The sequence below is a fragment of the Pollicipes pollicipes genome, unplaced genomic scaffold (genome assembly GCF_011947565.3).
Source record: "Pollicipes pollicipes isolate AB1234 unplaced genomic scaffold, Ppol_2.1 Scaffold_7261;HRSCAF=8764_pilon_pilon_pilon, whole genome shotgun sequence".
In the NCBI taxonomy this organism is placed as follows: domain Eukaryota; kingdom Metazoa; phylum Arthropoda; class Thecostraca; order Pollicipedomorpha; family Pollicipedidae; genus Pollicipes; species Pollicipes pollicipes.
The window spans coordinates 54,063,725-54,085,970 of NW_023597054.1; the positions used below are offsets into that span (position 1 = coordinate 54,063,725).

At 53.0% G+C, this 22,246-nt stretch overlaps 2 protein-coding genes, 1 long non-coding RNA gene and 1 pseudogene across 3 annotated transcripts; 2 read left to right on the forward strand and 2 right to left on the reverse strand.

Moving 5' to 3' along the window:
• Positions 1-1,575: 1,575 nt before the first annotated feature.
• Positions 1,576-3,294, forward strand: LOC119112285 (uncharacterized; annotated as a pseudogene).
• Positions 3,274-11,255, forward strand: LOC119111622 (transcription initiation factor TFIID subunit 3). The gene is made up of 11 exons (XM_037235430.1): positions 3,274-3,405; positions 3,745-3,934; positions 4,447-4,689; positions 5,111-5,204; positions 5,604-6,483; positions 6,865-7,026; positions 7,454-7,606; positions 8,151-8,233; positions 8,547-8,772; positions 9,866-9,966; positions 10,880-11,255. The coding sequence occupies exons 2-11, from the start codon at positions 3,754-3,756 to the stop codon at positions 10,998-11,000; spliced, it is 2,244 nt and encodes a 747-aa protein (XP_037091325.1). The 5' UTR covers positions 3,274-3,405; positions 3,745-3,753; the 3' UTR covers positions 11,001-11,255.
• A 4,902-nt stretch (positions 11,256-16,157) lies between these two features.
• On the reverse strand, positions 16,158-18,935 carry LOC119112286 (ubiquitin carboxyl-terminal hydrolase 11). Its single transcript, XM_037236398.1, has one exon. The coding sequence runs from the start codon at positions 18,681-18,683 to the stop codon at positions 17,430-17,432; it is 1,254 nt and encodes a 417-aa protein (XP_037092293.1). The 5' UTR covers positions 18,684-18,935; the 3' UTR covers positions 16,158-17,429.
• Positions 18,936-19,270: 335 nt separating this feature from the next.
• Positions 19,271-22,193, reverse strand: LOC119112288 (uncharacterized). Its single transcript, XR_005095704.1, has 4 exons — positions 22,000-22,193; positions 21,052-21,180; positions 20,459-20,615; positions 19,271-19,780 (listed from the first exon to the last, which is right to left on the reverse strand). It is a non-coding gene; the product is annotated as an uncharacterized LOC119112288 (long non-coding RNA).
• Positions 22,194-22,246: the final 53 nt, after the last annotated feature.

The following is a 22,246-nucleotide window of genomic DNA, read 5'->3' on the forward strand; positions in this document are numbered from 1 at the left end:
CAAGCGGTTGATGCGTGTGCCTGTTCCGGAAGGCGCCTGCCCGAGGCGAGTATCAGAAGTTCGTTCGGCCCTGGAAACCGGCGATGCTGTTTGCCCAAACAGCTGAGCTTAACTGCCACACTTAGCTGTGTGGCGGCAGGCGCAGGAAACTGCTGGTCCGCCACGATCGGTTGAAGCCGCGTAATCGTGACACTGTAGAGCAGCAGTCGCCGTCGCCAATACCAACACACTGGACTGCGCCAGCCGCGGCGCCGCACAGCCAGACAGCCGCACAGCCAGTCGTAACGCCAGGTGGCTACTCATTCCCACCACCGCCGGCCGTACCGATGTCCACAGACGGACGGCAGACAGCTGTACCGGCTGAACCTTCTTTGTGTCTGTCAGTGACGCGGGGGACTGACGTGGCTGAGTGTCCGCCTGAGGAGGCTCATGCCGCGAATCTCTCTCCAGCCCAAGCCGCGGTTACGAATCAGTCGGCAGAGGACGAGGCTGCGAATCACACGCCATCCCAGGCCGCGACTGAACCGCCTAACGAGCCGGCGACAGCAGCGATACCGATCCCGTGTCCTATCCCGCCTCGCAGATCCCGTATCCCGCGACCCACGCCACGGCCCTCTCCACAATCTGGCGCCAACCAACAAATCCCCGCCAAGTCCGAGTCCCCATTCGAATGCGTGCAGGTCCGGGTCCCAGTGTTTGTAGGGCTACCGTCTTCGAACGGTCATCGCGAACAGCGGAGCGCCCGAGTCAGGCGCCTCCAGAGCGGTTTAGCCCGTGACTGCGATAGCTGGGTACATAACAATGATTCATGGCGATGATTGCAAATCGTAACAATGATTAATTTGTACTGTTTGTGTTACCATGCCGTCTAAGTTGCCTGCAATGACGCAACGGATATCGGTGAAGGGTCTTTCTTACTGTGCACGTCATATTAGGTTCGTGGGAGAACAGATATGTGCTAGCCAATGTGTGCGTAGTTCGACGAGCGCCGCTTAGAGGTACTCGCATTCCTAGACTAATGTCCCAGGTACCCCATGCGAGGGACGCGGCCGCTGGGGCCAAGAGAGTAGGCGGAGACAAGGGGAAGATTCCGAGAGCCGCCTGCGCGAGGACGGACGCGCCGGTAAGATGGGCTGTGACGAGCATCAAATTCAGAAAGGACTTTATACGTAACGTGTGTACTAGTGAGCCGGGCGCTAAATACTGGAACATCAGAACCTACATATGCGCCACACCCTTACATTTTACAGCACCCCAGGGTTCTAGAGTAGAACCACGGCACGTCCAGCAACCGTTGCACCATACATGAGTTGGAAGCAATTTGGCAGCATTGTTGGCTAATCCCAGTCAACTAGAACTTCCAGATTTATCTTGAGATATTTTGTCAGGAAAAATCTCTTGCCATTTGGAACACGGGTCCTTGCGGCCGTTACCTCACAAAATTTCTGAAAATTTCTTAAACCGCAAAATACCACCAAATACCCACGGAACTCTCTCGGCAAAAAGTCTCTAGCGACTGGGAAACAAATATAGGCATGCGCCACAACCACCGACATTCGTCGCCCAATAGAGCTGGTAGGGGGAGGGCGCTGCACTGGTTATATTGTGATCGGCGTATCAGAAAAGATTTGTGTCTAGATCTCAGCACATAAATTACATTGAACTCAACACTTCTGTTCTATGGTATGGTGTGGGACAGTACGGAACGTATGGGATGTACATCGGCGAGTGGGTTGCGCCCACTTGTGCCAAAGCAAATAAGCATAGTTTGCCTCAAAGCTGCTTTTTCACTGCTTCCCTGCATGTTCCACGGTTGCCAGCCAGTTTTTTGTTCATTGGTTGAAACTAAAAGACTGGATCTGATAAACATAATGGCATTTTTGGGCATGAATGTTTTTGTTTTAATGTGAGGATAACAAGGTCATCATCTTGTTTATAGATCCAAACTTGTGGACCATGGCAAAGCAGTGCCATTTCCACAGACATAGAATATTGTGATTTGTCCTTACATCAAGCTAGGAGCATGCAACTGAATGTTACCATCTGGAATATCATGTCCATTGGCCATGCTGCTGAGCCGTATATTTGGTTTTAGAAGCGGACCCATAAATTAAATACTTTTTTGTTATTTAATTCCTTTATATTCTAATTGTTCATTCCCATTTGATGATGCCTACCAAGTGGTTATATTTATTCTCCATGCTGCTAAGTTGTAATTGGTTAGTAACAAAGTGGACCCAAACACTACCTATTTTGCCTTATTCCCATCCTGTATGCTTCAGGTTCTCATCCCTAAATAATGAATGCTGAGAAGTGGTTATGAGCCAAATGGTACCATAGTAGACTGCCCCTTTGGTATTGTGGTAGCTGTGGTAATCTGCTGCATTGCCATATTTGATGGAGAAGCATATTTTAAATGTATTTTATGTAATCTTTGAACAATTAATGCTGCATAGATATGAATAAATGTATTCATTTTAGTATTTGTAGGCCTTTTGCCATTTTTACTGGGTGTTATCCACTTTTGATGCCTTGCCCAACTTGAGATTTGAGACACCAGCATTAGAAATGAAAACTATAATTATGTTTCTCATCATCATGTTCCCATGCAGCCTCCTTGCACAATATCTTGAGAGCAATGGCCTCCACTGTTAGTCCAGGCATGGAAAAACATGTAAAACATGCACCTTACAAATTGCATTGTCCTTATGCTTCTGTGAAATTGTGTTGCTGCCTGTGGCAGCCAGGCTCCTCAGATGTGGTGTTGAGTCCCACCTCTGGCTGTTGCAGGCAGACGATGTTGGCCGGCCTGCTCCCTCTGAGCGCGGCACTTCTGCCCGGCCGGCCCCAGTGGCTGTCTCACCTGCTCCTCTCCTCGCAGCCAGGGCGCAGTCAGCAGCTGCGCCTGGCGTTCGCCGCCAGCGAGACCGAGCTACGGCGCCAGCTGCGCCTCGAGAGGCTGACGCCCGCCGAGCGCCTCATCCACGAGGCGCACGAGCGCGCTGTACAGCGCGGCCACTTCACCTACGACGACCCGCAGACGGGCCTGCGCGTGCTGACGCGGCTGCGGCCACTTCCTGCGCGGCAGCTGTTGCGGCAACGCCTGCCGCCACTGCGTCTACGAGCACGAGGCGGTGCCGGCCGGGCTGCGCGCGCGCCGCCGCTTCAACTCAGCCTTCTGGGTGGACCGCCCGCCGCCGCCGTCGCCGCCCGCCGGTGGCGTCCACAGCGACGACCCCGACGATGTGGACTTTGTGTAGCAGATGCACCCGGGTGTATGACGCGCGTGAATGTTGGGTGTAGTGGACTCCGTGAAGTGGCATATCGTAGCAACCAGTGACTAGAAAGCAAGCTTTTAACGGTACAAGAGAGTAAAGTGTGGGTGTCTTCACGGCGAGACGTAAGGTAAGTTGTCACTGTATTGTGAAGTTTCTGTAAATATATGCACCGTTCTGGGAATGACGAACGTGCATTAGCATGAGCGCCCCCTGGCCTTGGAACCGTGGTGACATAACTTATGGTTTTTCTGTCGCCTGATACAGCTTTTCTCGCGGGGATACTGTAACAAGTCATGGAGCCATAGCAATGCTTTGATTTGCCACTGGACTTCATTCATGACCCGCCCTCGAGTGGACTGGGCTGTTGACTGGCCATGGTCCAGGACGGCCCCGGACGTCCTGGGCCGGGCCTTGACTCGCTGCTGATGCCCGCCGCTGGCGTTTGAGCGACGCCGCCCGTCTGCAGGTCGCCGCCATGCCGTCGCTGACGTCACTGAACAAGTACAACCGGGCAGCGCTGCGCGTGACGGTGGCGCAGATCTGCCAGACGCTCGGCTGGCAGAGCGCCTCGTCCGTGGCGCTGGACGTGCTGGTGGACGTCATGCAGAACTACCTGCTGGAGCTGGCCAAGATGACCGGGCGATACGCCAACCAGTGTGAGCGGCCGGGGAGGGCGGGGCGGGCCTGCGTTGACGCTGGCTCCGTCGGGCGGACCCCAGGCTGGAGTCGCTCCCAGCTTGCGTGTGCTGTCGCCCGCGACGATCTTACCGAGGAATTGCGATACCAAATGTCCTGGGATGTTGAAGGCGTCGTGAAACGTCCAAGATTGTTGGACATGTCTTTCGGTGTGGCACCTGTCCGTGTTCTGATTTAGCCGTCAGAGCGCTGGATGTGATAGACCGTGGCATGTTCTATACGCCTTTGGACGACGGTAAATATTTGACGAAGTGCCCTTGCCAATAATAGTGTAATTGACAAAGGTTCCTTTACGCACTGCGCTTTCACAACGTCGTCTGACTGCGGCTCCCTGTTTCCTGCCGTGTCGTGTCCCTGTCCCTGTCGTGCAACTGCACGCGCGCTGGTTCAGCACACGCTGTGCTGGTGCTGTCCGCTCCGCTGCTGGGCGGCGCGGGCCGCCTTCGCCTGCTGACCCAGAACTGGTGCGCAGTCGACCGCACGCTGGCGAACCTGGACGACCTGGGCCTGGCGCTGCGCGAGCTGGGCGTGCCGGTGGCCGAGCTGGAGGAGTACGTGGCCACGGTGGAGCCGGCGCCGTTCCCGCAGCGGGTGCCGCGTCTGCCCGTGCCGCGCTCCACCAACCTGAGCTTCCTCAAGCCCGGCAGCCAGGAGATCGTGACGCGGCCTATTCACATCTACGAGCACCTGCCGCCCATGCACCCGGAGACGGCCGGTGGGTGGCGCTGCGCGTGGCTGGGGGGGGGGGGGGGGGAGCTGGCTGACTGAACAGTGTCAGGTGGCTACAGGGTGGGGCGCGCTTGACGGTTGGATATGTGTTACGCGGTGCCCGGCAGCTGATCGGTCAGCGTCCTCGGGATGGTATTTGCCGTTCTCAAGGAAACAAATATGTCCTGAAGGTTTTAACCACGGTGATCAGAATTGTAGCTTTCAGAAACCGCACGATCATTTGAAACATTGCGCCCTTAGTGCTATAAATACGGCTGGGTGAAATTGGAGCTTGAGTTGACTAAACTTGCATTGTTAAGTCTTGGAACGCGTTGTACCGAGTCAGCGTCACGCGTAGTCATCTTGATGGTGTTCTCGCGCGCTGTGTGGGGTGCTGAAGCGTGACTGGTACCCATGCGCGCGCTCAGAGGAGGAGCTGAACGACTCGCAGCCGGCGGAGTCGTCGAGCGGCCGGTCGGTGACCGGCGCAGGCTGCCAGTCCAGGCCTGAAGCGGCCTGGTGAGCCGCTCACCAGTGACGTCAAGCGTGGACGGTGAGCTGACGGGCCGCACGCGCCGGCCGCGGTCGAGGGACAGACGACAGCGCCAGGGTGTTAACGTGCTGGTTGGCTGCCCAGGCTTGCGGTGTGTTTAGCCGGTCCCATTCTCTGTGCTGCGCGAAGCAGAGGTGACATTGCGAAGCTGTCGTTGCCAACAGAGGTGCTTTTAGGCAATGCATTTAGGCAATGTTGAGCAGTGCGTGCTCTGCAGTGCATGTTGTATGGAGCCGTGTGGTTCACGGTTTGATGTTCGGTTACGGAGTGTGTCGTCGGCGTCTCGTTTCATGTGCCGGCTACTGTGAGCTGCCGGTGTGCGTTGTCTGGCGTGGCGGTGACACGCGGCGCGCTCTGGCCGTCGCCAGGTTCGCCGCCGAGGAGGAGGGCAGACCAATGCGGGAGATTCTCAGCGTCATGATGACCACCTCCGGCTTCATCTCGCCGGCGCGCGAGGGCAAGCTGCCCGAGACGCGCCTGCCGGAGCCGCTGGACGACTACGGCGACGACTACCGCAACGTTAAGACGCGCAAGCAGCGCGCCGACACCTACCGCCGCCTCTCGGAGCGCGAGAGCGAGCGGCGCAACCGTGACCGAGACCGTGAGCGCTGGCTGCGCGAGGACGACCTGTTCGACATCATTGACGTCAAGGTGGAGGAGGAGGAGACGAGCGCCGGCGCCAGCCCCGAGAAGCTGCCCACCGTCAAGGAGACGGCCAAGCTGAAGCCCTTCAAGAAACACGTCAAGGCAGAATCGACGCCATCGAAGGGTTCGGCCGCCCACGCGCCGCCGGCCACCGTCTCCCCGAGAGGCAAGGCTATTGATGACCGGGCCAGGCTCAAAAAGAAGAAGAAGCTGAAGCCCGTGGAAGGAAAGAGCAGTAAGCTGTCCATTTTTAAGAAGATTGCCAAGTCCAAGCAGGGAAAATCATCAGACCGGCCATCCACGTCGGGCATTGATTTTCTGAAAAAGAAAGCGAAGAAAAAAGTGCCGCCGACAAACCGCACTCCTACAAAGTCGAGCGACACCAGGCCCCCAAAGCCGCCAGACCGCTCGCCTTTGAAATCGACCGACCACGCAGCGTCCAAGTCGGCCGAGCATCCATCGTCGAAGGCGGTGGAGCGCGCGCCAACCAAGGGCGCTGAGCGCGCGCCGGCCAAGGCGGCCGACCGCGGCGCGTCCAAGCACGTCGACCGGTCGCCACCGAAGGCGGCGGAGCGGGCGCCGGTGCGGCCCCGCTCGCCGTCGCCGCCGGTGGTGAGCACGAGCAGCCTGACGCCGCCCGGCACGCCGGGTACGCCGCGCGTGCCCGAGCCGCACGCGCCGCGCCGCAAGCCGTCCGAGGTGAGCCTGAGCGACCTGTCACCGCGCTCGGACGACTCGGGCACGCCCGACCGGCCGCGCACGCCTGAGCTGCCGGCCAGCCGGCGCGAGCCGCCCGACCCAGCCGCGCTGCTCAACAATCCGCTCATCCCGCGCTTCCCGTTCCCGTTCAGCGCGGCGGCCGGCGAGGCGGGCGTGCTGGCGCCGCCGTTCCCGGGATTGCCCGGGCTGCGGCCGCCGCCGTCGCTGTTCATGAGCGCGCCGCCCGGCGCCCCGCAGCCGCCGCCGCCGCCGCCGCCGCTGGCGCTGGCTGACGAGCGGCGCGACAAGCCGCGCCCGCTGGCGGCGCGCCCGCTGGATCCGCGCCGCAGCCCTTCAGACGCCTCGGACGGCTCGCGCTCGCCCACTCCCGACCTTAGCGGCATGACGCCACTCAAGCGGCTGGAGATGGCCGAGCGCGCCGAGAAGGTACGCACCGCCCGCGCCGGAGTCGCGTGTTGTTGGCGTTTTGACGGTTGTGGGAGGTCCCGTGCCGCCCTCTCGCGGGAGGATGCGGGCTGCGTGAAACGAGCGTGGTGTCAGTGTGTCCCGCTGGTATTCGTGGCGATGGCTTCGCTATCACTGAGTTAAGCAGATCTTTCCGATGGTCACCGTCAGCCGTCGGGATTGGCCGTTTCGTCCGTGTTCTTGAATAAGTGAGGATGTTAACACAGTACTATGATGTAGAGATGGTATAGTAGAGTAAGTAGTATACTAAGTAAGTATACTAAGTAAGTATACTAAAGTAAGAGAGGAATACTATGATGTAGCGACGGTAGGAGCCATTTCAGCCTGCCTCCCACGTTCCGGTGTTCTTCGGATAGTTTTCCAACATTTTTGCATGCCTATGTTCTAGAAAAAGGAGAAAGAACATAAGAAGAACAAGAAAGATAAAAAGGACAAGAAGAAGAAGGATAAAAAAGATAAAGAAAAGAAGGATCTCAAAACTGATAAAAAGGAGAAGAAAAAGAAGGAAGAAAAGGACAAGATTCCACCCAAAGCACCTGAGGTGTGCTATTTATTCACCACGTTTGGTTTTGTCTCGCATATTTCAAATCGGGATTGCACCTTATGCCTTCGACGTGAGCCCGTCCATAAATTACGTTATGCAAGGAGGGGATCGCAAGTTTTGATTGAGTGTGGCAAGAGCTTCACAAAATAGGAACATGTTTTGGACACTATAACATTACGCTCAAGTAGGGTTGCAAATCATGCTTAAATATTTAAAATAAAAAAGCATTCAAGCCAGATGTTACCCCTCTTCCTCTTCGTCTCGTCTTCTCTGCTTCCTCTCATGACACGGAGCACGGCCGTTATTTACGTATCTCGGTTATCTCTAGCTCAGGGGTCGAACGGACGATACTTTTTGTGGTATCACGCTTAAACACAGGGTAATCAGGGCGAGGTTTCGCCCGCAACGTAATTTATGGCCGAACCCCGTGCACAGCATCACTGGCACGCTGGCCGAATCATGTGCCATACAGATACTGTATGCAGAGCGTGGGGTCGTCGTGCGATAGCTGGCTTGACCAGAGCGTCGTCGGCTGTGACAGGTGCCGAAGCTGACGCTGCGCCTGGGCAGCCACGACTCCTCCAACAGCCGCTCGCCGACGCCCGAGGCGGCCGCGCCCAAACTGTGAGTACCGAACGACTCGGACCCGGCACCAGGTGCAACCTGAACTGTTGACCACCCCGCTGACGCCCTGAGTCGGGGCTGCCCGAGGTGCGGGGCCGGAGTGTTTACACTGCCAGTCGGGTCTTTCCCGGGCGGTCAGTTATGAGCGACTCAGTCTCCGAGCCGGACAACCCGACTCGGAACGAAAATGCATCAAGACAGGAAAGTGGAAATGCCTCCAGCTTTGCTGACCCTAGGTGTATGAGACGTCGACCATACACTACCCGCCTTCCGAGCTAATGGAGTCGGTGATTTGGCTCCGTCCATATTACAGGGTGATAAAGCCAATGCGGGAACAGGCGGAGCCGTCCGCCTCCGCGCCCGTCGGGAAACCGAGCAAGAAGGACAAGCCGGAGAAGAAGAAGGTGGATGAGCCGCCTCCTGCGCTGCTCAAGCCACCCAAGAAAGAGAAGAAAAAGTCGCCGAGCGTGAAGCCCAAGAAGACGCCTCCCAAGGCGCAGCCAGCGGCTGTCATCGCTGAGACCGTCGGCTCGTTCTTGGTGAGGATGGCGCTCTGATGCGGCCTATGACGTGATGGGCGCCTTCCTGGCTCCTCTGGTGCGGAGGTCGTGTGTGGGAACTGTTGGCGTCCAGCTTCACGCTGGCTGAACTAGTCCTTGATGTCTCGCCAAGCTTGATCAGACTGCGACTTTGCGGAATTACGTGCCTTCGCGCTATGTCCGCGGAGTAAAACTGTTGTGATCTAAAGCGTGCTACCAGTTACTTCTAAGGAATAATCCGAGGTTTCTTTGCAGCTTCAGAGCCGCAGGGCAAGGTCTAGCACACATCTAACAACGTCTCGTGAAGCGCATATGTTTCACGATTTAGTCACTCTTAGGTGTGAGAAAGAATGCATAAGTCGGCGACCTCAAATGATAGGAATAGAAACTGGAAACTCCCGAGACTGGCGTAAAAGTGTTGTACACACAATTTCCAAAATTTAGGATCCGTTCTAAAAGAGAACCGGTAGTGTGGTTACCTCTCTGTCGAGGAGGCGTACATAAGCACAGGCTGGCCAAGTGCAAAACTTAAGGTCCTGTTCACAACAACAGACAAACATGCTCCGGGGTTCTACATACCAGGTACAACCATCCTGCGATTCGACAGTTAAATCGCGTGGTGCCGTGACATCGGTTGCTCGTAATGTTGGTTCGCGACGTGCGCCACGAGGTGCGCAGGAATTGTCTGGCTGGACAAGAATTGATGACGTCAGTGAAATAAGTGACCCTGTGGTCCTTGAAGGGATAGCAGGGGCCTGACTATTGCCAATCGATATGCGTGTGGAGTTAGTTTTCAGTACTCTCGGATGCGGTGTGAAAATGTTGAAATTAGTGATTGCCTCAGGCAGAGTATAATTACTGTGTTATGTGGCTGATTTTTACACCTCTATATTTGTGACAGAACGACGCTACTTCGTGAGAATAGTGTTTTTATGGACGAACCGGAGTGAGCTGTGCGCATTGTGTTTAGCTTGACCTCAGTATACGCTGTGCTAGTGCTCCGATCATCTGGCCGTTATCACACTCGTCGCCAGGACCGCCGTGCACGTGATGGTTTGACAAATAACCAGCATTGTGTGATGTCGCCGCGCAGGACAACGAAGGCAATCGGATCTGGATATGCCCCGAGTGCGGTCGCCAGGACGACGGCTCGCCGATGATTGGCTGCGACCGCTGCGACGACTGGTATCATTGGTCAGTATTTGTCCATCGTGTGCTGGCCAATAAGAACCGTTGCTTTTACTCATTGCTGCGTGTGGCGATATGGCCCAGTCGTACGCCGCGCGTTCCAGGAACTGAGCTGGTTGTATGATGGCTGCCTGGCATGTTGTCGCCGAGAGATATCGTTTCTGGACAGGATGTGCACTTTTGCTTTGACTTCTTTCATATGATCTTGCCTCACAAACCATTAATCCACGTAATTAAATTGTTGAAGCCCAAGACACGTGCGAACATGCTAATAGTTGACGCCCCAGTCCCAAAAAGATGAAGTTCACTGTAACGATGCAAGACAAATGTGGCATGCCGCCTTCTGCGTCTCCAGCTCGGTTTGGTTTGCCTCGTTTACTCTGTATCTCGAACTTTTAAACCAGTCTTACTTCGCCCAGGTGTTAGGCTGTGTATAGATTTCCAAAGAAGTATCCATGAAATGGTCATGCTGGGTTTAAGTTGGCGCGTTCAGATCCAGGAGCATCTCAGTCACTGGACCCTGGAGCCTCTTTTGCTTTTCTGCCAGCCCATTTGGCCATGTTTCCACTAAACACCACGGGGTTCTCGTATAAGTTCAACAAAAAAAGGATGCGCTATGGGGTGCTTGTCCTTTCGTACATATACATTGTGCATCCAGAGTGTATCGGCGACTTTTGCTGCCAAAGTCGCATCGTATTGTGGCAGTCGGCATCTTTAAGCGTGAGGTAATGTTTAAATGTCAAGTTCTTGTGACAACGAAACTCGTTGCATATGGTACCACCTTGAATTTATCCGCGAAATCATTCTGAGATGTTTGAAAACGCCACCATGGCCGACCACAACTTTTTGGATTACATGAAACGGGAAGAGGACCTAACCCATCTCATCACAGTTTTGTTAACTACGAATGACTTTGCAGGGTGTGCGTTGGCATCCAAGTGCCTCCAGATAAGAACGAAGACTGGTTCTGTCCACGCTGCATAGCCAAGAAGCAGGATAGCGTCAAACAAAAGGGCAAGGGAAGGGGCAAAAAGAAGTGAGCGGGATGGCAACAGCGGGGCCTTCATCATGCAGCGTGCATTACTCCAACCATTCTCGTAATGGAACGTCGTTTCGGTGATGAATTACCGCAACATATGGCGGGCTGCACAGTCATCAACTTGCCTGCGGAGGCGTGGGCGAGCCGTTGTACGACTGATTGTGGAAAATGTCCCGTTGGTTCCGTACTTCGACCTTAATAAGGTCTGCTATGTTGACGAATGTGTACTCGAAACATTAAAATGTTCTCGATCCGCGAAGCTCGTTTAAGTCTGGCGTACCATTACGGCCAACGTGTGAGCACGGTTTATTGTGATGCATCGACCACTCAAAATGGAGAGCACAGCGCACAGAACGAAGCATGTCATTCGCCGATAACCGCGCAGATAGTAAATGTAGCCACTCGCGACACTTCATCAGGGCGGTACGGGCGCGCTCGCCGTCATGATCGACGTCCGGCTTACTTATACCTAACCTACGACGAAAACGCGATCAAAACGAGCATTTTACACCAGTTCATTGTCATTCACCACACCAGGACATGCTGAGGCAGGTGTCCACAGCAACGTGGCCCGGCACCCTCGGCGGAGCACGGCTGTTTTCACTTGGTCCAGCTGACTTTGGGAATGTCGAAGTGCTCGGTCAGACTGTCCAGATGCCTGTTGAAGTCCTCCACTCTCTGTTTATGGGTCTTGGAAGCCTTTTCCATGATCCTCTTCAGCTCCTGAAATTGTCAAGGACTGGTAAGAACAAGTCTTTGGGAAAAGCTGAAAACTCTACTGAAAGGTTCAGCCAATCTGGTTATGGTCTCTGACATAGCCTATTTGATCACTGATAAGATGACATTGATCTGGATAAAATGATAAAATGATGAGGGTGCACTGAGTGCACTGAGAGAGCATTCCATGATCCCATTGTGGTAACTTGAATTCTGGGGGTTAAATCTTTTAATCATTGGTTCAACTTTAGATCCTAAAATCAAATTTTCTGGACATGCTGTACATGTGCTCACATACCACTGATCTTCTGCCACCATACTGAGAAGAATGGGGGCCACAATTGGGAGATGCCAGATTTTTATGTACTTTGGGGCATGTTATGCCATTTATCATACTTCACCCCACAACAACCTATGTGAAACTTTACCACTGGCTATAACCAAACAGATCTTGAAACAAATATTTAACAATGTTTCCCTTGCACATACACTAACCTCCCCCTAAACTTGTCAACTTTGCACACAAGATCTCACCATACCCCTCCAAAAACTCCTTATAGTCCCTGTACCTGCATAACTGCCTGCATCACCAGTAGAGGCATCACACTTTCGAATAGTCTCAGATAATGGAATCTAGTGTGAAACTGGTGCAATATTGATATCATTCAATGCACAATACATGTTTGAATAACTCTTACCCTTTATTTAGCTCCAAACACAATATAATGGCAATGACAAATTTCATCTCACACCTGTCAGTTTGCTTAATCTATGGCGCAGCACCCGGTGTGTGAGACTCGCACCAGTGATACCTAATTGGCTACATCTGTTTCAAGAGCACATTTCCCCTACTGGAAAACCCAATCACAAATTTTGAGGAAGTTACACTTAGCCTGTGATGGTCTTACATTTTTCTCTCTCTGCTTCTCAAATGCCAGTTCTGCCTTTGTCTTTATTCTCTGTGGCTTTTTAAATTCACTCTGTTCACTGGTATCTGCACCTGATTTCACAATGGAATCCAGAATCTTCTGCTTATCTTTCTTCTTTTTCTTCCTGAAACAATGGAGCAAAAACACAACTTTACAATTTGTGCCCTGGCACATGATTCACCTTAGTCAAACATGGCACCCACTATCCTGTGCTAACCATACCAGTGATGACCCCATAACAAACATACCACTATCACAGTTTACTTGATGATGGCATGACAGCCACGGTTTGCTTAGCAGCTTCTCAACTCCCACATTTATCTGGATGCGGCAACCTCCATCAAACACAGTGACACATCAGGATTATCAAAGGCTATGAGAAGCTGATTGAGCCATGTGCACATACCAAAGGTTGCAAAAATGACTTCTGCCTGCAACACAAAACATATGCCTGGATCTGGCAATACAGATAGAACTAGCTCCATTACAGTGCTGTATGCTCCCAGACACTACATGAGTACACAGGAGATGGCATAGTGACCACTGCCAAACTATTTGAATGTCATGAGCACCTGGGGGACAGAGCAAATATTTGCAGTTACTTCATTTTTCATCAGATGACAGAGCCTAGCCATTACATCCTATACAATTAGACATGCAAGCAGTACCAGCAAATGTGATATGACAAGTCCAAACAATTTGAACTGACAGACAAAACGCAGATACATGGCCCACCCAATTACTCACTTTTTAAGTGAAGGATCTGAGACACCTTTCAGCTTTAAGCCTGATTTGCCTACAAACTGGTATTCAGACATGGCGATTTATACTTATCAATGCCGTTTAAGCTGCCTGAGAATGTCACGCCCCTTCAACGGCGGCGCGACTCACGCACAGCTAAGATTTTTGCGCGAAGTAACGAATGCCCGCAGTATTAGGTGAAGGCAAATGCAATACGCAAGTCGCACGTTAAGCGTTCATAACACCAACACCCTGAAACTGCGTCGCAATTAGCGCATCAATGAGCCCAAGGTCGCACTAGAAAGGTAAAACTGTCCGGTGATTTTGGCTTCATCTTCGCTTAACGCCAGCATTACGTCACTGGTTCCAAAATTTCACTGCGCTGTCCCTTGTGCGCGGCGGTCCGCTACCGACAGACGTAATGCTGGGGCACACCCGGAACGTGAAAATAGATACAAATACACAATTAATGAAAATGCCGTCAGCGACTGATGCGTGTGGCCACCGAGCCGGTCATCGACCTCGTGATCAATGTGCAAATGTGCAATGCGCTTTATAAGCTCATGCGGAAAGCTTTACAATGCCAAGGCATGAAAAGTGAAGACGTACACCCAAGGCTTATTCGCGTTAGGGTGGCATCGAACATTGTACGGGCGCAATCCACCCACGCTCTCGTACCCGTACTTCTACGTAGCACTATTCACTTCCTAGGCCGATTAGGTTTGAACGGTTTGGCTGGTAATAGGCTTACAAAACACATTATAATTGTTGCCATTTAGTTTTACTTGCTAAGCTCGCGGATATATGCAACTATCAGTAAGCATCTGCTGGTTGCCGGTAAGAAGATAGCTCGATGTTCAGGCTGCCCCATAAGCAGTAAGCCTCCAACACACCTCCGCGCGCGCGCGTTTTACGCGCAAAAGACCGCGCGTAAACGTCTTTGCTTTTAACCGCTAAGCATACGAAATTGCAAACAACACTTCATTACACTCCCCACAAAATTCTACGCATTCATTTCCCTATTAAGGTGCATCTGTCCCAAAGTCTGTTGATTATCGGTGCGAAAGCAGTCCGTTATCACGGCCGCTCATCTCTGCAGCCATTCTTGCGTTGGCGTTTTTAATTTCCACGCCAACGTCATTGTAATGATTGTCCACATAAGCCTGCAAAGCATATTATTGCATTCGACGTTAAACATTCCGCAGTTGGCTCGCTCGTCACGTGCACCTGTCGCTAACAGCTTGCTCGCCACGGATGCGAAGAGAGCCCAACTTTTTGCCGTCCCACCCGTATAATCATTGCGTGCACGTTTTCACTTATCACGTCATCGAATTTTAATGGCTTGCCTTATGGGCTTACAAAGCACATCATCATACTCATCATCAAATTGTACGCATTCAGCTCGCTGGTCACATGCAGCCTCCATTAGCATTTTGTACACTATGACTATTTGTACAAAAATTTCCGATTTTTGGTTGCCACGCAGGGCTATGCCCCAAGGCTAGCGTCCGGGCCTCGTTTAGGTCTCGGCACTAGTGACGTTACTGTCGTGTTCAGACCGGGTAAACATTCGGTTTATGGGCAAGCACGGCATCCCCCTGTGCGGGACCTGCGCAAGAACATGACATAGTTATGTTGGTTACGCAGATGTAGTGTACGGTGCAAAACCCAAGGTTTGTAATACCAATAACCAGCAAAGACAAAAACGAAAACGACATGGGCGCTTCTAATCACAAATTGACATAATTCATTGACAATCGGGTAAAAGGTCGAAGTTCGTGCGACATACACTTCTGGAAAATTCTCCTGTGAGATAATTACCGCGACGGCAGAAGATTATGTGGGAAAATATCATGCAGGATAACGGTTACAACTGAAAAAGCCGTTTGGAGTACAAACCGCACGTGATGAAAATCGTACGGGATAAACGTCGAAATGGCGAAAGCTCTCATAAGACACAGACTGCGTAAAGTACAGAACGCACGGTCAACTTTGCTTCTTGGGTGGCGTGCTAAGGAAGGCACAGCTCGTGACCAGTGCCGGACCGACAAACGATACGTCTCCTCGACACCCCCACCACCAGGTGCACCGAGCTGAACGAATGCCTGGTCGGAGGTCGGCACCGGTTGGGAATTTGCGGCTGGAACAAAGCATTCGTTTTTGTGTTAAAACTCCATGGCGTTCCACCATTCAATATATCTTATATTATACTTAGATGTGAAATATATTTTTAATGATATAATATATGAATATTCAGTAGCGAACATATTCATATTTGAATCAAGATTTGGACGTGCCCAAACCGCGGTCACGCATGACTTGGCCGTCAACAAGTCGCCAAAGGTAGACTAAAAGATCTACGAAGTTACGTAGGGGCGTACTTGGGTTTTGATTGCACCCGGAACTCAACAGAGCACAAGTGCGATCACCTCTGGGACATGTCCACCCATTCCGCCTAGTTTCCCATCGGTTTTGGTGATAAAAAGCACGCTGGTTTGCAGCATAGTATTCCGTCGGCGTTCCACAGGGCCTTGGTTTTCCTATGCGATGCCAGTGACTGAATCACTGATGTAGCCATATTGCAAAGTCTTTATAAGCTTTATCCTTACCAAATCATCTCACTCCGCGTACAGACGCCGTAACAGGAAGAGAAACAATAGAATGGGGCGGAAACAGACAAGCACTGCACCGCACCGCACCGCACCGCACCGCACCGCAGCACAAAGCACAGCACCGAACCGAACCGAACCGAACCGAACTGAACCGAGCCGAACCGAACCGAACTGAACCGAACCGAACCGAACCGAATCGAACTGAAGTAAACCGAACCAACCGAACCGAACCGGGACAAGCACGCAAGTAGGGGACACTTTCTTCAGGGAGGGGGGCAAAGTCAGTTTTCTCCAAAGTCCTGCAAATTTATACCAAATTGCAGCGAAATTACGCCGTGTCTCGCGTAAAAACCTTGGCTCGGGGGGAGGAGGTTACCGCCACCGTGGCCGTCTCCTTGACTACGTCCCTGAACCGGAAACGGACTGTACTGGACCAGATCTGATTGGGCCTGACCGGACGGAAAAGGCTTAGATGCAAAGATGGCCGGAACGGAATTAATCCCACTGGACCGGACAGCACGGAGCAGAGGAGGAGGAGCATTTCCAAACTAACTGGCCCGGGAGCGAAAATAGCTAAATCGGACATGAAAGGACAGGGGAGAGCTGATATATCCAAGGCATTATCACTCTAGACTGGATGTACTGCGCGGAGCAAAAAGGACATCTCCAGCACTGGATAAGTCTGGTCTGGACAAGTCAAAGCGAAAACAGCCAGGGCCCCACCAGACCAGATCGGGCTAAAACAAACCAGAATAAACCAAACCAAATATAACCCAATCAAACCAAACCAAGCCAAACCAGACCAAACTAGACCAGACCAGATCAAACCAGGCCAGACCAGACCAGACCAGATAAGGACAAACTAACCGAGATGCGCCAGACGGGAGACCAAGAAGCCAGGACAGGACAGGTCAGATATATAGCTGGGAAGTGACAGGGCAGGGCTAGGCCGGACCCGGCTGAACTGGAGACATGAACAATGGGCATTTAGAATAGGACTTGACTCTCGCATGCGTATGCTTTTCATCGGTGATTTTTGTGTGGTGGGACCAGAAAAGGTTTAGTTTACTTTTAAGTTATCTTAAAGCTTTTTTCCATAGAACGCTAAGCGAAATTTTGTCATTTGTGAAACCTGCAGTCAAGCGGCGCGATCAAAAACTGCATTTTCATAGTTTCGTGTATGTTATTATGCTTCGTTTGCCAGTTCTGACCGAAGCCATGGAGGAGAGGGGCTCAGATAGCGGGTGGCAGATATAGTTCCACGAGTGGATGCTCTTCGATTTCAGAAAAGATGGGAAGGTATCGATTCAGCGCATGGCGATAGCAAGAGTATTAACGTAATGGAAACTGACGAGCCCAACGGAAAATATAAATCGACGTACAGATGCCTGTTTAACAACACCGCCCACAACACGAACGCGACTGGGGGCATCACGCCACATCCCTAGCAGCATAACAGAGCATGTAGGCGGACGCGTCTTTGACCTTGGCCGCGGCCGTCTCCTTGAGCATGACGTCATCGACGAAGAACCATCGCGCCGCCGGCTGGTTAAAACAGAACGCGGTGTAGTGTCCCGAGTGCGGACTGCCGTGGTGTTCCACCACCGCGTACAGGTCGTACACGAGACTGTGCGTCTCTGGATGGGGTCCGATCGACAGCTGGCTGAAGTCCAGGTCACGCAGAGGAAAGGACACGTGGCCGTGCGCCTTGCGCATCGTGCTGCCACCGAAGCTGAAGCGCTTGAGATGCAGGATGAGGACGGGCGGCATGCGCCAGATGTCGAACTTCTTGTAAACGTCGTGGCGTCGCCGGCATTTGGGACATGTCCAGCCGTTGATGAGGTCGCCGTGGACGTACTGCTCCAAGCAGTGGTAGAGGCTGCTGCGCGACGTGGAAGCGCCCGCCGCCAGGGGAAGGGAGAGCAGGGAGAACGTCTCGAACGTGGCTGACTCGAAGCCGCAGGCCGTGCAGAGCAGCGTCGACTTCTGCTGGCCGTGGAACAGGTTGACTACGATTGAGTCGTTGGCGCGTCGGAATTGGCGCCAGGTCCGCTCGGCCGCCTCAAAGTTGGACAGCCCCTCCGGCGTCGGCAGCGGCGCCGCTCCCGACGGCTCCGGCGCTACGTTCAGGTCGTCGTGAAGCCATTCCAGCAGCAGCAGGATGTACTCGTGGGCATCGTGCGGACGTGTGCCGCCGAAGTCACCGCGCTGCGCCCCGATGACGGCGCGCAGCCGGTGCGGCGAAACGAAGCGGAACTTGCCCGACCAGATGATGGTCAGCAGCTGTGCCACCTCCTCGGCGACCTCTCCGCGCGTGGCCGACTGCCGGTTCAGGTCCTCACGGAAGAGGCCGCTGACGACGTAGTTGACGAGATTCTGCGTGTGCGCCAGCACCTGCAGCACAGCGTTCATGTAGCAGGTGTTGCCGAGGTTCTCCAAACCGGTGACGCCGGGCAGCGGCCGGGACGCAGAGCACTTGCAGGCCAGGTACTGGTGCGAGCGCGCCGCCGAGCGCACCCAGCGCTGGATGTCCTCGTCGCTGGCAGAGCAGTCGGAGCCGACGGAGGACGCCGAGGAGGCGGACCGCTGGGCGGAAGTCTCACTCTCGGAGCTGGAGTACTGCACGCCGTCCTGCCCGGTCAGGGCGTGGCGGCTCAGCGGTCTGTCGCCTCGTCTCTGCGCCATTTCCGGAGGGGCATTGTTGGCACGCTCTGAATCCGTGGCACACAACCGACGGACGTGTGATTTTAAGAATCGGATCACATGGCCGAAGAACGAGGACAGGATATCTTTGAGTCAAGTTACAGCTTGGACCATTGAACTAACATAAAATGCACACGTCATATGCGAGCAATTAATTTGATTCAGGGAACAGAACTAAATGGAGATAACGAGAATGAATGAGATGAACGAACGCGCGACTTGTTATGATATTGGTATGATATGCGGGTTCGACTTAGTATGATTGCTTTACTGAATTTGTTACACGTGACATTCCTGGGCTTAGCTCTTTTGACACCGCCGTATAAAATGTTGGTATGCTCGTTAAGGGTCTAGATATAGCAAGGTACGTTGGTGAGCATGGTTATGCGAATTCAGAAAAGAACGGACTCGTGGAAACCCGTTCTGAGCTTGATTTGTGTATTGTCCGGAGGAGAGCGGGTTCTCAGGAATTTGGTCTACTAAAACATTTCATTAAGACATAGCAGTCTCCTAATAATTTTTGCTGAGGTCATCTTGACACGCGGACACAATATAGCTTATCGCTCAAAGTTTGTTTATATTGGGGGCTTCCACGCGGTGACCATTCTGCACCCAGTCGGGTTTATACAAGAACGCCAAAACACAAAAGTATGCCAGAAACGCATTTCTAAGTTCGGCATAAGCACACACGCACACACGATCGTACTTCTCAGTCACGAGGTCAGAGCCTTTAAACAGACAGGAAGGCGCGCCGTGATAGAGCGTAGGCAGTCGCTGGGGTAAACAGTTTCTTACGGCAGCCGCCCGGTACGGAAAATGCCGCTGAGTGGCGGCAGTCACTCTGACGCGATCCAGGTACAAGGAACCGCTCCCACGGTCCGCGGCCCGGGTAGTACGCTGGGAGTCCTCCGCGCACGTATAGAACAGCGAGCGCAGAGCGGCGGGCGCCCTGTTAACATGCAATGTGTTCGGTACATGTTTACACGGTTGCTTCGGCGCGTTATCTCCGCCACGCTGAACCATCCCAGTGTTTCTCAGGCAGACGTGATGTGGTCGCAGTGGCGATACCGGTCACCAGGCTGGCGGCAAAATGGATAACCATTTGGACCTACCTCAGGTGGCAGTCGGCAGCACCTCCCCACACGGACAGACAGTATTTGCACGTTGGGAAAACGTGCGCACAAACAAGAAGAGCCAAAAACACCGCGGATGAGGTGGTGTCGAACCTTGAATAACGACACGAGTATGGCATTGCAACGTCGAACGACAGCGACAATGTGGGTCTCTCAGATCAGGTGTTGGTCGAGGACTACACCCAGTACTTTCACTGTTGTTGAGGGGTCGGTAGTTGAGCCGGAAATGTTGCTGTGAAAGTTGCCGGTCTTTGGAATGCAAGATGTTGCGCCGATCAGAGTGAAGTTGGTGTTCTCGGGGTTCATTTTTAGATCGTTTCATTGAAATCGAATTTGGAGGCCCTGCATGGACTCCTCAATGCAGGATTTGGGGTGGGACGGGCCGATGACGTCGGGTGTGGAACTATCAGGGATCTGGGTGTCATCGGCATAGGAAAAGAGCGGCCATGGGGGAGGAAGCTGGAGAAGTCGTTGATACAGATGAGGTCAGGATTGGCCCGGCTAGGGATCCCTGAGGCACATCGTGTCACAGTGGTAACGGCTCGGTGTCGCCCACCAGCTGCCTCCGACCATGCAAATAGCTCCAAATCCATCCGGAGGCCACACCACACCACTCCAGCTTACTCAGGAGGACGCCATAGTCGACTCTGTCGAAGGTTTTGCTGAGGTCGATCGTCGTGGCCGACGCGACATGATCGTTGTCGACGACCCTTGAGAGCCGTATGACGGCGTCGAGCACGGCGTTCTCCGCAGAGTGACACGGTTGGTACGCGTACTATGACTGCGAAGGTAAGTGGTAATTGAGCAGATATGAGGTGAGTTAAGCACGGACGACTTTTTCGGTAATTTTTGATGGCACAAAGAGTATGTAGATTGACCGAAAATGGTCAAATCTCCATGGTCACCTGACCTGAACACAGGAGTGATACGAGCAATTCTCCAGGCACCGGGAAAAGTACATTAGACGATGGAACAGTGAAGTAGTGGAGTAGGTGCGAAATAGTGACCGGAAGACACTTTCTGACAGCCAGCTGAGGGATTCCATCGACGCCGACAGCCCTGGACGCGCTCAGCCGGCCGATGGCTACGGACAGCTCGAGCAAGGTTGCCGGGCGCAGCTCGAGGTCGAAGGTACAGACGCGGTTCGGTCGTGGGCCAACCGGGGGCTAGGCGGCATCGTCGCGCCGCTGCGGCCTCCGCTGCTGTGCGGGTCTCACGGCGGCGAAGTGGGCGTTGAAGGCGTCCGCGCTGCCACCGAGGTCATCAGGGGTCCGTCTCCTCCCTTCGCCGGCCGTAGGCTGAACCGCTCCATGCGATTCCAAGAGTCTCGCTTGTCAGTCAGCAGACTGTCGCACAGGAACATGGCACCTTCAGCAGCGCGCTGTCGGCATGGCGCAGCGAACACTTTATCTCATCTCATATGATTGTGAGATGCGGGGCTGATGTTTCGTACATCACAAGTCTTTCAAGTCTCAACATCGGAGTAGGAAATACGATGTCGTAATGGAGAAAACTTGTGTGAGAGACGAATAATTCCTTCGAAACACAGCCATAAGCTGAACACGGGCTAACCCAGGCATAGTTTGGGAGAATGAAGCCCGGTAATCCCGGCTTGTCTGGGAGTCAATCTCCATAATATTCTCGCCATCAAACCACTTTTAGCCGTCCCACTAGACCCTACCCATAAAAGCCGTTCCTGGGCATACATTGACTCAGAAATACCGGTTGGCAGCGCCATCTTTCCCCGATTTCGTCGGTCTGTGGCACAGACGCGCCAACTAGTGCTGCCATCTGTTCAATTGCGTCGTGGGCACATCAACAACGCACTGCGACATTGCATTCTTAGCAGTCGTGCTTGGGAATTCCGTCAGGTGGGTGGCAGTGCGGTGATAAACGTTGTATGCGATATAACAAATCGTATTTAAGCAGCTGTCGTCTGTATAGCTTGAACTAGTAGTTAGACTCGAATGCGAATACGAATAACCACGCTTGTTAAATGGTTGATACGTCGAGCGCTATCGATCTGGATCACTTGAAATAAGTCCCAAACGGGTCAAAAACATATTCTGGTTTCGTTTTTATTGTTTCAAATAGTACACTGTTTTTTCCATTTCATGAACAAAACCTGCTGATAAGAAGTACCGTCAACGTGCGTGCTCCCTCACCTTGCGTATCTTCTTTGTCCAGTAAGTATAGGTACGATAAGTTCCACGTTAATATCTCAGCTGTGCACCTCGGAAACACCATATCTGATGACATGAGATGCAGAGCCCCTTAAACGCTGGATGCACTGAATCCCGGCACTTAAAAGTTCGGTCCCGTTTGAAACGCCGTCAGACCAGTGCCGTTGATCTGTTTCCAAACACACAACGTTGATCTGTCTCTGGTAGCTCCAACTATCCTGAACAGCTG

What these genes read in the sequence shown, in the direction of transcription:
- LOC119111622 (XM_037235430.1), top strand. Translation starts at nt 3,754, where the DNA reads ATGCCGTCGCTGACGTCACTGAACAAGTACAACCGGGCAGCGCTGCGC. An exon ending in CATGCACCCGGAGACGGCCG is followed by an intron (nt 4,690 to 5,110) that starts GTGGGTGGCGCT and finishes GCGCGCGCTCAG; the next exon opens with AGGAGGAGCTGAACGACTCG. An exon ending in TGCGGCCCCGCTCGCCGTCG is followed by an intron (nt 6,484 to 6,864) that starts CCGCCGGTGGTG and finishes CCGCCGCTGGCG; the next exon opens with CTGGCTGACGAGCGGCGCGA.
- LOC119112286 (XM_037236398.1), bottom strand. Translation starts at nt 18,683, where the DNA reads ATGGCGCAGAGACGAGGCGACAGACCGCTGAGCCGCCACGCCCTGACC.